The sequence below is a fragment of the Typopeltis vanoorti genome, chromosome 24 (assembly GCF_054136105.1).
Source record: "Typopeltis vanoorti isolate ZY-2024b chromosome 24, IOZ_Tvanoo_1.0, whole genome shotgun sequence".
Classification (NCBI taxonomy): domain Eukaryota; kingdom Metazoa; phylum Arthropoda; class Arachnida; order Uropygi; family Thelyphonidae; genus Typopeltis; species Typopeltis vanoorti.
This window is the reverse complement of record NC_143572.1, coordinates 6,703,259-6,718,640: the sequence shown is the minus strand read 5'-3', so window position 1 is coordinate 6,718,640 and position 15,382 is coordinate 6,703,259. Positions and strand designations below refer to the sequence as shown.

The 15,382-nt window shown below is 35.2% G+C and overlaps 1 protein-coding gene across 1 annotated transcript in view; it reads left to right on the top strand.

Moving 5' to 3' along the window:
* RhoGAP1A (Rho GTPase activating protein at 1A) overlaps positions 1-15,382 on the top strand; it is a 587,523-nt gene that overhangs the window by 340,375 nt on the left and 231,766 nt on the right. Inside the window, exon 15 of the mRNA XM_090414103.1 lies at positions 3,040-3,104. Coding sequence (XP_090270229.1) covers positions 3,040-3,104 — 65 coding nt within the window. The remainder of the gene's footprint in view (positions 1-3,039; positions 3,105-15,382) is intronic.

Sequence of the window (15,382 nt, the reverse complement as noted above, 5' to 3'; positions counted from 1 at the left end):
GGAGAGGACTTCACCCTGAAGTAGGTAGAAAAATAGGCTGTTCATCATCATTCAATTTTATCCATATCAAGGGATACAGACAACACTTTTGTTTCAGATGGCTGTATAAAACAAACTACTTGATAGAATGACTTGCAATTTCACACGGATGCTTATGACAGATGTACCAACTTAGAAAAAATAAAAATTGTGCCGATAGTGTTGCCATCTATGGTCGAACCTGAGAACTTTTCTAACCACCCTCGTATAATATAATAGTTTGAGTCTCTGTACTCGATGGAGATATCGTATAATAATAATATTATACTTGATAGTATAATTTCTTGTCAATGATATACAATTTATAACTGAGCTGAAAAAATATTCTTCAATTATTGTATGTTGAAAATATATGACTTGTACTATGATTTAACTTTGGTATTATCTTTGCTCTGGCTTCCACTAATGAGACCTCAGTAAAGGTTGAAATTGGCCTGCTTATTAATCCTTCCCAGAATGTTTTTGTATTATGGTTTACCGATGCAATTGAAATCAGTGGCCATCTGTATACCAGTAGACTAGTTGTGAAGGTATTTCAATTCTTATAGATAAGCGTATGCGTTGGATATACATAGTTTTTAATTTTTCAGAAAATGACAACATATACTAGAATATTAATGATAAAAAACTTTAATTGATACCTTCCTGTATTTCAGCAATGTTACATTGCCATCATCAAGGATCACAAAAAACAATGTGCATGCAGGCTCTAACACTGAACAAATGATGCTGAATCAAGGGAACAGAAGAGTGCACCGCAAAGATATCTTGGACCTCATCCAAGCCATATTTCTTCCCAATATCTCAGCTCTGTTTCAGTTCACCTTGAACTCGGGCTATTTCATTTGGTAAGGAAAATTCTACAAACAGATAGAGGGGCTGCCATAGGTTCTCCACTCTCTCCACCCCTGGCAGCCAACTTCTTTATGTAGACCTTTGAAGAAAAAGCCATAAACTCTTCCCCATATAAACCCACTGTCTAGCTATGCTACATGGATGATGTGTTCTCCATTTGGCTGCATGAATTTCTTAACACACCTAAACAATCAACAGCCTGGGATCCAGTTTATCTTGGAAAAGAAAATCAATAACAGCCTCCCATTCCTAGATACTTTGATTTCATACCGGCCTGATCAATCCCTGGCCTTCTCCATTTGCAGAAAACCTACACGTAGAGGTAAATACATTCACCAGTAGTACTCCCCCACCCCAACAATACAGGATTATAAAAAAAACATATAACAGGGCTATAAATTAAAACAGTGCCGTAACTACTGAACTTCACCATATCCTTAACACTCTTAGCCAATGGCTACAATCCCCCAAAATTATTAAAACCATGTAACTGCAAACCCCCCCCCCTCAAAGCAGAGATTACTCAAAATCTATCACTATACCATATATCTGGGGATGCCAAAACAATTAACAAAAATCCTAAGGAAATATGTCCTGATAAGTCTAGGGGATGTAGCTGGTCTTTGGTGGAGCAGATACGAGATGCCAATCTCCTATGTGGTCTATAACTGGTTGTAAGGTCAATATCAGAATATCCAAACAAAAGGACTACATCCAGTTTCACCAATACAACCACTTTTGACTTGCTGACTATGCTTTACACACCCACCACAAGATACGTTGGAAGAAAGCCACTCTATTTCACCTCAGCAAATACAAGTATGAAAGACTATGCCTCAAATCTGCCTCAGCTCTGAGAAACTTTCCAAACTTCAACAAATTTGGGTGCATGAGATTGCCCCAAATTTGGGAAGCATGCATTTTAAGATTGTCAGCCCAATGACCAAGACAACCAAATTTATCCCATTAGGGGGACAACATTTAGGACACTAGGCCCCACTTCTGTTGCCTTGATTCAGCCTCATTTGCTCAGCGTTAGTGCCTGCATGCACATATCATTGTTTTTTGTGATCTTTGATGACGGCAAAATTAAAAGCTAAGTGAAGGTACTTCAAGTATAAATTTTGAAAGTTTATTTTTCACTTGGTTAGACTATAATAAATTTAGTTTAATCCTTTATCCTAGTGTGAGCAAACAAAGTTTGCACCTGAAAGTATCTTCAGGACTGGAGTAAGGTAGTACACCGGGAAACTCGTTGCAAAGGTGGAGAAAGCCCTCATCACTCCTATTTCATTGCAACAAGTTGCCCGGTGTTATACTACCTTGGTCACACTTGGATAAAGGATTAAACTAAAGTTATTAAAGTATAAATTTTGTTTGCTTGCACTTGGGTAAAGAATGAAACAAAAATACAATTCTTATCAAGTATAATAAAGTGAATAACCCATCAAAAAAAAAAGGAAGCTTTCTGTAAGTTTCCTGAACAGTCTTAGATATTAATTTTTAGCAAAATTGTTTCATCCATTCTTGATCTGTTTTTTGCACATTAGTTAGTAGACGTGCTGTAGTTCATATGTTCACATCTGTGTCGTGAATACAACTTAAATCAGTGCCCCCCCCCTCTATCTATCTCCATAATATAACTATCTAACATAAACATTGCATATATCTCATAGAGTTATACATTCAACACTCATTATAGCTAGCAACTACAATATGAAATCTGAAATTCATTGACTATAACAAACTACTGCAAAATTATCATATAAGTGCAATAGGTGCAGTACTATTTTAAAGGGATTCTAAAGGAACATTGTATACCAAAAAATCCAATGTATGAAATTATTCCTGAAATTTGGTTCTGTATAGTGAGAGCTGAGTGTATATAATCGATGAATTTTTTAATTTCTTTTTAGCTACACCACATATGTATGTGGTTTTTTTAATTGATGGAATTGGAATTTTCATGTTTATATCCATCAAATTTTAAAACTGATGTTTACTGGTCAACAATTGCAGAGAGAAAAGTTTAGTAATCAAGCAGACAAATAGATAAGCATAATGTTTGAAATAAATGAAGAAAAAAAAAGAATTGTTTTTGATATTTAATGTAATCTATTCATTGTAATTTTGAATTTTTTATAGCACCCAGCTCAGCCCCACCTCTCAGTCCTTATGAGTTACAACCCTGGGTTACATCTTGTAGAAAGGTAAATTTTAACATGTTTTAGCAGTTTAGAACATTAACTTTTACTTTTATCATTATATAAATAAACAACCTTATTTCTTTAGAACAAATTAAACATACTAATTAAAAGTAATATGAAGTAGGAAAGTATTCATTTTCTCCTCTGATCAGCAGAGTCAATATAATTTCATTATTCTCTTTAACAAATTTCCAACATGTATCCTCAGGAGGCACACAGGATATTATGACAGTGCTACACGAAAATGCTACATCATTACTTACTTTCTATCAATAATTTTCCTCCAAATTAAGTCTGAAGCATTTTTAGCCGTATTAATCCACTTAAATCTTGGTCTTCCTCTGGGTCTTTCACTTGCCATTCTGGAAAAAACACTTGCTTTGCTAACCTTTCCTCTCCCATTCTGTTTAAGTAACCATACACCTGAGATTAGCTCTGTTAACACATTCCTGAATGCTAACAATGTTAAGTTCTTTCCTAATATCCTCATTTTTAATATGATATTGCCATTGATGCCATCTGTTCATGCCGCTAATCTTTCTCAGGACTCTCATATCTATGGTCTCTACTCTTTGATCTAGTGTTTTATTTCTAATCCAACTCTAAGATCCATAAATAAGCTAAAATTGGTTTGAACATTGTCTTGTATTCAGCTAGTTTAGTGTTTTGAATCATTTCTCTCTTATTCCATATAAATTTATTTAGTTGATTTCCTACCATACCAACTTTGCCAATTCATTTGTCCATTGCCATATTAAATTTGCTATCTTCATTAAAAATTGTGCATAAATAGCCAAAATGTTTTACTCATTCAATAGGTTTCTATGGGGCTTCCGTTTAGGAGGCAGTTGATGTTTTTAATGTTTCTGCCTATTTTCATACCAAATTTAGTACAACATTCCCTAACTGAAGTTATTCGACTTAGTTAGGGAATCCTGCAGACTTATGCTGGTTTTATTTAGAAGTCTTACATTATCTGCATAAAATAAAAAGCTGAGATTAACATTTCCAATGTTCACATTAAGTTTTGTACCACTTTACTTCATAATGGGATCCATGTAGATGACAGATAACAGTGGATGTAATGTACATCCTTCTCTCACACTTGATGTAACATCAATCCATTTTCTTGTATCAACTTCTATTCTAACTGCTTCTCTTACAGCTCAGATACAAACCATGTACTACTTGATATAATGTCCCATTATTATTATTACGGGCAACTCCAAGGAGTCGACAGACTCATCAAGGGAGGCCCTAACATCATGTCAAGAACGACTATTCGTCTTCACACATCATCTATCATACCTCGCCTTAAACTCATTCACGGTCATAGCACCCACAACAGACTCTGGCAGCTTATTCCACTCATTTACCACTCTCCAAGCCCACCACCATCTCTATTCTCAAAAATATCTTCTGGATTAAGCTTATAGAAACCCATCAGTACTTTGAATGTCTCAATCACATCACCCCTTTTCTGCCTATCAACCAATTTTTGCAACCCACAAATCTTCAATCTGTTCTCATAAGGTTCATTCCACAGACCTGCTATCATCTTGGTCACTCGTCTCTGGATCCTCTCCACCTCCTCCCCATCAAGAAGAAACCCTGGCGCCCATAGCTGGGCACAGTAGTCCAGATGGGGTCTTATCAGGGCTTGATATAGAGAAAAATAACTTGTTTGTCTCTGCTCGTTAAAGTATTTTTCAGTAACCAAGTGATTTGATGAGCTGTTTTAGCCACTTTTGCAATGTGCCCCCTAAATTTCAACTCCCTATCCACCAACACTCCCAAATCCCTGGCCGCATCAATCTCCTGGAGTACGGTTCCACCAATGTGATATACTGCTGCTAATCTTTTTACTCCAAAATGCATAACCTCACACTTTGCCACATTAAATTGACATCCATTTTCCTTAGCCCAGTCCTCCAAACTATCCAAATCATCCTGCAAAATTTTGACATCCTGTGCACTCACAATTGCTCTACCCATCTTTGCATCATCAGCAAACAAGTGAACACATCCTCTCAGATCCTTTCCTATATCGTTAATGAACAAATTGAAAAGTAGTGGTTTAAGAACAGAACCCTGCGGTACACCACTAATCACAAGCTGTCTTTTGGACTCCACTCCTGAATAAACCACTCTCTGATATCTCTCCATCAACCACCCTCTTATCCATCTCATCAACCCTATATCCATCCCCATCTGCTCCAGTTTACTGATTAGAGTTCCATGTGGTATCCTATCAAAGGCCTTGGCAAGGTCCAGTAGAATCACTGAAAACCCATTACCCTTATCCAGTTCAGTCGTTACTGTGTTATAAAATGTGAGCAAATTACTGAGGCATGATCTATCCTTCACAGAACCATGCTCTCCCCCATGCAGTATCCCATTTTCATCTATCCAATCCTGTATTCTTCTCTTGACTAGTTTCTCCAAGACCTTGACAACGATTCCTGATATGCTAATCGGTCGGTAATTTACAACAGCTGTCTTGGAACCTCCTTTATGCAGTAGAACTATTTTCCCCTCTTTCCACCCCCTCGGGACTAACCCAGACCCGAGACTCAGATTAAACAGAATGGTCAAGGGTACTGACAATTCTTTATCCGCCTCACGTACAACACGAACTGGTATACCATTCAATCCCACAGATGTATTGACATTGAGGTTTTGTAATAGACTACTCACCTCCACCTCATTCACCACAATTCCCGTATAAACTTTTGGTTCATTCATTTCTGCAATGTCATCATCTATCCTGGTGCTCGCTCAGTAATTCAACTATATCAACTGATTCAGTTACCTCCCTACTATCGGCATTCTTTAAAATCATTCTGCCATATACATTTTTCCTTTTACTTGCAACATATCGAAAAAACTGTTTAGGATTGTCTTAGCCTGCATGGCCAATGTTCTTTCGTTATCCTTTTTTGCTTTTCTTACCACACTCGTTATCCTTCTGGCCTGGCCATTATACTGTTCCTGTGTCTGCCATATAACTGGAGTGCTTTGAACAGCTTTCCTCTTAGTGCCATGTTATGCCTTTTATAGATGTAAATCTGAAGAAGGCACATGACAAAATCTAAATACAGATCCTTGTTATTTTCCCATAATTTCTCAACTGTTTGTCTTAAAATTTGATCCTGACAACCCTTATTTGACTTGAATTCAAGTTGTTCTTTTCCAAGCTTCTTTTTCATAATTTTTCTTAGCCATTTCTCAAGTATATTTGCATAAATCTTACCAGGAACACTCACTGAGGAATGTCCTCTTTAATTTTCACATTCAATTTTATTTCTCTGTCTCTCTTTTTTTTTTACAGATGTGTACTATGAGATTTCTACTCCAATCGTCTGGAATTCGACCTCTAACGAGGCTTTCTGGATTATGCAATGTAGTCACTGTAAAACTATCTACAACATATCTTCATATTTGAGCATATTGAACATCATCTACATCAGCTACCTTCCACATTTCAGGCTTTTTCTACTTCAATCATTGATATGTATTCCTGATAGCCTGTCTGTTGAGGATTTTCTACTACTACTGCGTTGTCACTGCTTGTTTCATTTAGCAATCTTTCAAAGTAATTACTCCATACATAAAAGATAACTTTATATAGTTTTCATGTCAACTTTATTATCTGTGATTCCTTCTACAGTACGTTTTCTTTATTTTTAAGCTTTTTCAATAGCCACCAGAATATTTTGCTGCCTTCTTGATATTTGTTTTCAATGTTCTTACCAAAGTCTTCCCATGGTACTTTTGTTTAGCTAATTTTGCACAGTTCTTTGCTTTCTTACAGTTGTCCTTGTATTTTCAAAGAGCACAAGTTGACTTATTTTCCAGGAAATTTTGATATGGTTTCTTCTTTTCCTTGAATGACTCTTTAACTTACTGAATCCACCATGGAGTTCTGATTTTTTGCTCCTTACAGACAACCATATCATGTGCCTCTCCCTCGCTGAATCAATCAATGTTTTCTTCAGAGTTTGCCACTTACTCTCCAAGGTTTGGTTCCTGTTTTCAAACTCTTTCATTTTTTTCTTGAATAACGTTTGGGTATTTTAATTCCACAGTTCACATCTGAAAGTTGTTCGACTTTGATTCATTTTAAAACTTTCTTACATACTTTAATAAGCCGAAAGGCTATTTTACCGGCAAACATGTTAATAGAAAGGGGGATGGTAAATCCCTTTATGTTTTAATAGCTGGGTACGACACTCGGATTGAAATCCATCGAGTTTCATGCCGAAAAAACTATCGGCAGGCCCAAGTATAAATGATCACTTGGATAGTACAACACCAGGGCAACTCCATGCAAAGGTGAAGCAAGAATTATGAAAGAATTTTAAAGTTAGTGAGGGAGCTTGCTCCACCTTTGCATGGAGTTGCCCTGGTGTTGTACTATCCAAGTGATCATTTATACTTGGGCCTGCCGATAGTTTTTTCGGCATGAAACTCGATGGATTTTGATCCAAGTTTCGCACCCGGCTATTAAAACATAAAGGGGTTTACCATCCCCCTTTCTATTTCTTACATACTCTTCTTTTCAATGCAAAAATCAATATTATCCTGCTCAAAACTAAATAGCAATCACTTCCTATTTGAAATACTCTGTTATACTCTTGTGTCCTAAACCAGTGGGAAAACATCACTATCTACTATATGAAATTTTCTTATTCTTGTCAATTTGTGCACATTTTCATGTTGGAATATGGTGTTAGTAATAACTAGTCTGTGTCCTGAACAGAAATTCAGAGGGTACTTGACCATGTTTATTAGCTTTGCTCTTTTCTCGAAATTTTCCCAAAAGATTTTTGTATGTATGGTACTCATTTCCTACTCTGCTGTTTTGATCTCCAAGAATGTCAAACTTTTCCATTTTTGGTGTGTCAGCTGCCTTCTCTAATCTTTGAAATAATTTCTCCACTTCTTTTTTAGTGGGACATAGGCACAAATAAATCTCATTGTCCATTTCCACATTATGATATTTGACAACATCACTCTACTTGATATTGCTTGTCATATCCATATCCTGTGGAATAAATTAAAGATGCCAAAAAATTATATTCATGGTTTAATCCTTTATCCACGTGTAAGCAAACACAGTTTGCACCTGAACTATTTTCAAGACTGGGCAACTTGTATAAAGAAGTTAATGACTTTACATCACTTGCCTTAGTATTCAATAATCAAAATACATATCCATGCAGACATGTATAATGCTGTACATTATGGGAAGGGTCACTACCTGTTTTGACCTTTATTGAGATCTCATCAGTGGGAGCCAGACCCATAGGTGATACCAAGGTTGAAGTAATGCAGTAGTCATATTTCTATATATGGATAGCCAAAAGGAGTCACACCTTATTATCAAAATACTCTGGATTAGAGATAGTTTTTCCACTTGGTTATACTATAAATTAAAAATGGCAGAAAATTATATTCTTGGTTTAATTCTTTTTCCAAGTGTAAGCAAACAAAGTTTGTGCCTGAAGTATTTTCAAGATTGGGCAACTTGTATAAAGAAGCTAATGACTTAACATCATTTGTTAACCTATCTACCTCAGTTCCAGATAACCCACATCATTCTCCCCAACCCTTGTACCTTTAGTTAACCATCCTCCTCCCAATACTTCAACAATGTGAGCTCTTCTCTTGGCATCTCTGCCCACAACTTTATCTATTTTTTTTTTTTTTTGCCTACAGATTGTCTTTCTCCCTACTGATCTCTGCTTTTTATCCTGTAGCATTAAAATGGTGCTGATTGGGATGACCTTCGGGATTTCTGTGCCTCTTTTCTGATTATTACTTTTGCTTTCTCTCCTGATCCAAGCTTTGATCTTATAACTAAAATTATTTTTGCTGGGATGAGTGCCTTTATTCCCTATTCCACTCAGAATCCATGACTCTAATTCATACCTTTTCCAGCAAATGTGTCAAATCATTCCAAGCTAAAAATACATCATACATTCAGTGGCTCAAGCTGAAGAGCATTTCATTCAACAGCAACAGATTATCAGCAGATCTAAAGCAAACTTTGTAAGGACCAAATGCACCCACTAAGCTTAAATCCTTCTCAAATGGCAGTGACACCTTCTGATCCCTTGCAAGGCTGTTGGGGAAAATATCTGCCCTACTTGTTTTCACTTTGTTTTTTCTCTTTCTCTCATCCTGTTGGATCAGTGGCAGCATCTCTCAACAGTAAAAGAACTGTTATCATCAGTCTTCTCCACCAACTCTTCCTTACATGAACATAACAAATCCCCTCCCCACTATTTCACAAACCACTCTAGATATGTCTATCAATCTTTGAGTTTTTAACACAAAGACATCAGGAAAATACTGAACCTTGACAGTAGTAATTCCTCTAAGAGCTTTTGTTCCAGAATTAGCACCCAACCTGTATTACCTTTACAAGCATCTAGCATCTATTCAACAGCAGGGAAGCAAGCTTTTTTCCAGCCTATTTCTAAAACAAAAGATAAAGTTGCCTAGTACTTTCAGAAAGGGACAGAGGTCATTAACATCCATTTTCTTGCTACCTGGAAATGCATTGGTTATTTAGTGATTTCTAGGATATTTGTATTAAAATTCAGATATCCCATAAGTTAAAAATATAAAAATGAATTAATTTAAAGTTAAGAAGTTAGTAATAAGGTATTATTTTATAAAAATTATTAGTAAATGTTTATTTTTGCATGTCATAAGCAAGACATTTTGAAATGTTAATTTTTGTCTTTGGATACTGAAGTGTTGCTTAGATATGAAATAAATTTATTAAAATTAGTTATTAAAGCTTAATTGTGATTTTGTATGAGCTGTCAAAAGTTTTGTAATGTTGCTGCTGTTTGTTCATAGAGAAATCTTGTTTATGACGTGTTAGTGAAGAGAGAGGTGAAAGTCACTGCTATATTTTCCATAGTGATTAAATGAACTTGCCTCAGTGCATGAAAGATTATAAAATGAAGAACTGATATGATATCTGTTACTTTCATAACAAAATTATAATTAAATACACTTCTCTGCATTGTGAAAGAACTTTATCATTTCAAGCCCAGCAATGAAAGCAGTACTGTTGGTGCATAATAGTTGGCTGAAGCTGAAATTGTTCTACTCTATTGTATTTCTGAGCATGCATGGAAGTAAAAAGAATATTATTGAATGTTGCTAACTGTTCAGCTGTTCGGAAGGTAGAAAAGAAACACTACAGGAGAAAAACTGCAGAGTTTCTGTGTCTTCAATGTATGAAGACTGAACAGAAATTAAATGTCATCCCAAGAAATGGAAGACCGAGAAAGGATATCCTTGTATAAAGAGATAAGTGTGAAGTTTTTAGTAATCATTAATCCATATAGGATTTATTTTAGTTAAGGCTGAAAAGGAACTTTATTGATCTCCAGTTCACATAGAAATGGGCTCAGTAAAGTTTATTTAGGATTCTCAATAAGATAAGTGACTTCTAACAGTTCGTATGATATAATTATTTCTTCAGATGCTTTCATATAGAAGGCAAATTTGTTCTGAACTTTTAACTGTTGATATAGTTTTAAGAAAAATGGTGAGCCTTTCATAAAGAAAGTTAATTCATTCTAAAGTGATGATATGGTTGATATAGTGTTTAGTTTATTCAGTGGCATTTGTTGTTACTTTCATATAAAATTATGTCATGTCATACTTTCATATAAAATTTCTCATGATAAGCTGATATTTAAGTTATAGCGTATGAGTTGAGATATTTGGTTAGTGACCCCTCTTGGAGACTGGCTGTATAAGGGAACAGTGTCAGGGGAGCAGAAGTTTACAAGTGCATTAAAATAGAGCTCATTAATGGGACCACTACTGTTTAACCTTTATGTCAATTACATTGTCAGTAAATTGCAGGGGGATATTCGGTTCTCTGGAGATGATATGATGCTGGTAAGGGTTATTACTAATAACCCTTGCCTGATATAATAATAACCCTTTTCTTCAGTGTTCTGTGATTTTAAGATGCAAGAAGACTTTAACTTATGTTGCTGTCATAAAGAGGGCAGTTTCTGTGTTAGTTGTGTGAATTCAAGAGCAAATGAAAGTTCTGTAGGAGAAAAAAGACTAAGGTTCTAGAAGTTTGTATCCATATAAGAATGATAACTGAAAAGAAGTTGTATAATTAAAGTGATTTTCTTGTTATAACCTGAATAATGCATTGGCACGCATAGTTAAGTAGATAATTTAATGATGTATATACGTTTTTTTTTTGTAAATTAAAGATTTTTAATTTGGTTACAATAGTGTAAAGACTCGATCTCTTAATGGGTTTTAATGAGTTAATAAATTACTTTAAGAGGTTAGGTTGCATATGAGATATCCTGGGATATAAACTTGTGTGCAAGTTAAATTTTTAGTTTAATTTTGGTGTTTTCTTTTTGTTTGAATTTAAAAGTTTAAACCACTCAGGGTATGTGGAAGGAAGTAAAAATATATGCATTCCCCCCCCCCCCCCTCCCACCATACATGCACCTATAGATCACCAATATGGATTCTGCAATTTGCATGCTAAAGTAGACCTTATTAGCATGCAAATTGAAGCTATTTGCTTACATCATTTTTGGATACAAGCCATTAACACAATTTGAGGATCTCATGTGTTCACTCGATATTTCCAAGGTATTTATTTTGAGTGTGAAATCACAGCCTTCTTTATTTTTCCACTTTTATCTCTGGTCAGTCACTGCCTGCTATGATGAAGATTCTTTCTCATCTGATTTTTCCATCTGTGCTCAAGTTTTTCCAAGGGTTTTTGCTTTCTCCTGTTACTCTCTTATACATCCATGATCTACTCTCACCAACATTGAAGAGAGAATCCTATCTGAATTATATTGAAGACACAGAATCCTATCTCACCAACATAGAATCCTATTCTGAAGATAATTTAGGGAAATTTAATGTTATTCAAATGTAATCCTGACTTATTTCAGAATAAAGTCCATGCCTTACTTTTGCTAGCACTGCTTTCACTAACAAAGATCACTTTTCCCTTCTTTGGCTGACTTTCACACCTATCCTATCCTTGCATAACTACATCACATCCATGGCCTCTTCAGCCTCCAAAAAAAAAAAAAAAAAGCTTGGTATTCTTTTTTGTTATGAACAGTGCTTCACTTCTTATTAATTCTTAACACTTAGGAGTTGAGTAGAAGAGAAATACTGTTTATGAGCTCTCTTCAGTGATTCTAAGATGTTCTTGAGTTACCCCAGATGAGAGAGTGATATTCATAATTCCCAATCCACCTAATATTTGAGTGTAAGAGAGCTTTTTGCGTAATAGATGACCCTTCTCTCACTGACTGAATTCCTTCATTTGCTTTCCCATTGATGCTCTGTTTCTGTTTTATATCTTTTCTGTAGCTATTGCTATGGATACTACTCTACTGAACTGTTAACCACTGTTCCTCCACTTCCCTCTAATCCTGAACGACATGCACAGCTGCTGGTCAACATCCATATATTGCTGAGCTCAAGACTCACCAAACAAATTTCTCATTCTCTTCATTTCATATACCTCTGTTCTTTGACATATTCTTCTGCATATAATGTTTTCCATTGAATACAATCTCCAACTCTTCAAGAAATACATTAACAAATTTCTCTCTCTCTCTCTCTCTCCTGAACAATCTTTTGTGTAAGGTTGGAAGAGTTGACTAATTGTTAATAAACAAACACCTAGTAAAAACAAACACCATAGTTTTTACTAGAGTAAGAATAAATCTGCACTAAACGTAAAAATAGCCAAGAACTGTGGAACAAATGAAATTTTTTGTATACAGTATTTGAGTCAGTGATTAACTGAGAACTGAGAATAGAAAATTTAAATCTAAAATAAAAGGAAGAGTTGGATTAGCTCATCAGACTATGACAATAAAATTAACATTAAGAGATATTAGTTTGCTGACTAGGAAGAGATACATTAATGATTTCAGCATTTTTTTTTTGTGAAGTTATGACTTCTAATATACACAAAGATTTCATAAAAAAGAGGTTACTAATTGTCCTTTTGTTTTAAAAAAAAAGGTTGAGAATCCTTATCCCACCTACAAGTACTTAGTTTCATAATTAAACAAACACATGTAATAACCACAGTAATAAGTTTTAATAAGTAAATATTTCATCCTAAGTATCTTAGAACATTGTCAGTACAGATACTTAAGATACTTAGGATGAAATATTTACTTATTAAAACTTATTACTGTGGTTATTATGTGTGTTTGTTTAGTCATGAATTCTCCACAGGTTTCATTGTATAATAAATTGGTTTCATAACGTTGTGCTTGTACCATGGTATCAAATCTTGCACTAGAAGGAACATGAAAAAGAATCACAAGGTATCACTAAATTTATGACAAATGTGCTGTCCTGTCATGCTGTAAAAGCTTCTTACACATCATTGCTGTGTAAGAAGCTTTTAGAATATTTCTTGAAATAACTGAAGAATGTAATTTAATAATGTGCCATCGGTACATCTCTTTAAAGAGCTCAATGGTGTCTGTATATGCAACTGCATACCGGGCTATTAACGTGAATGCGATGCAATGTTTATGCATTGAAAAGTGTTCTCTTCATGAAGCATTAGTGCATTGTGTTTAATTTTAGGAATCACACAAAGCCAGGAAACAATCAAGGAAGTTTTTAACAGGAATAAATATAATATGTGATATTACTCCATGGGTGCACACTGCACTCCCAGCACATCTTGAATATATGCCCCCTGATATATATTATTAATATGAAGGATAAATATAGATCATTGTTACAGCCATGGCCCTCATTTGGTTTCAACGATGCCCTTCGGTTGGAAAGACCTATGTTTGAATCCCATCTAGGATGCAAAGCACCTTTATCAGGATTTTTCCTTTCAGAAACTCTAATTTTTGATCTTGCATATGAGCAAACTTGGCCAGGAAAACACGCTCAATTTACATACAAAGTGTACTTATTGTCATAGGGCTAACTACCTTATCCTGGAATCATGGTTGTGAAATCCAAGGGATGTACCAATGATTTTAGGTGCTTAAGGGCCCATTAAGAACAGTAGAAGAAAGATTGTTATAGCCAGATAGAACTGGAACTTAAAGTTTCGAAATTTACTAGAGAGCTTATGAGCATATAACCTTTAGTATTGAAGTTGTCTTGGTTTGTGCTATTTAAGATATGAACTCTGCTCAAGAGCCTGTATATTCTGTATGAAAATTCACCTTTTATGAACTTTTAGATTTCGCTGACCAGACCATTATTTTAAACTGTTGGTTTTCATCAGAGAACAGGCAGAAATGAATTTGTTCAAATCACTGAGTTTCTATTTGTGAGTGACATAAGAAGTCACTCTTATATTACTTCATTTCTTATGGATCTCTAGGCTGTGTCCAAGAACACTGTACTGAATCAACAGTCCAGCACATCTGCAGGGTATCCATCACCTTACCAGGCCTCAGCCATATGCAGTGACAGGCAAAACTTCAGCATACAGTGAACATCTGCTCACCGTGCGGTAATAAAACCTGCCAACATGAATGGGCATTCCACCTAGAGACCAAACAATATTGAACAGAGGACAAAAACCCTCTGTTCAATACTATAGCAATCCCATGTCAGAAATTTATATTTTTATAAGTGAACTCTCTGTACATACATAAAATATTGGAATACTGAGTCTAAAGGGTCTGAATCTGGCAAGATAAGCTATTAACATGAAGGATATTATTTATCCATCAGCTAGATAGAACTGAAACTTAAAAGTTTCAAAATTTTACCAGAGAACCTATGAGAAGAACTTATGAACAACTTTTGGCATCAAAGTTGTCTTGGTTTGCACATACAAGACACAGACTCTGCCCAGTAACCATATATTCACCTTTTATTAGTGCTTTTAGGTTTCATTTGCCTGACAGCCATTCTGAACTCTTTGTTCTCCTCAGAGACCAGGCAGATCAGAACCAACAGTTCAAAACAGCTCGAGCCAGTGAAACCTAAAAGCACAAATAAATGGTGAATGCACTGGTTCTGCAGAGTTCATGTGTTTTAAAGTAATGCAGACCAAGTCAACTCCACTGTCAAAGGTTATATTCTAATATTATGAAATGTTTTCAGTTCTTTCTGGCTATAATGATGGATAAATAATATCCTTCATATTAATAACTTACCTTGCTAGATTGAGGCCTTTAAACTCTCTATTCATACTATCTTTATTTGCTTGTGAAAATTTTTATTACCTAAAGTTGGTTTCTTCAACT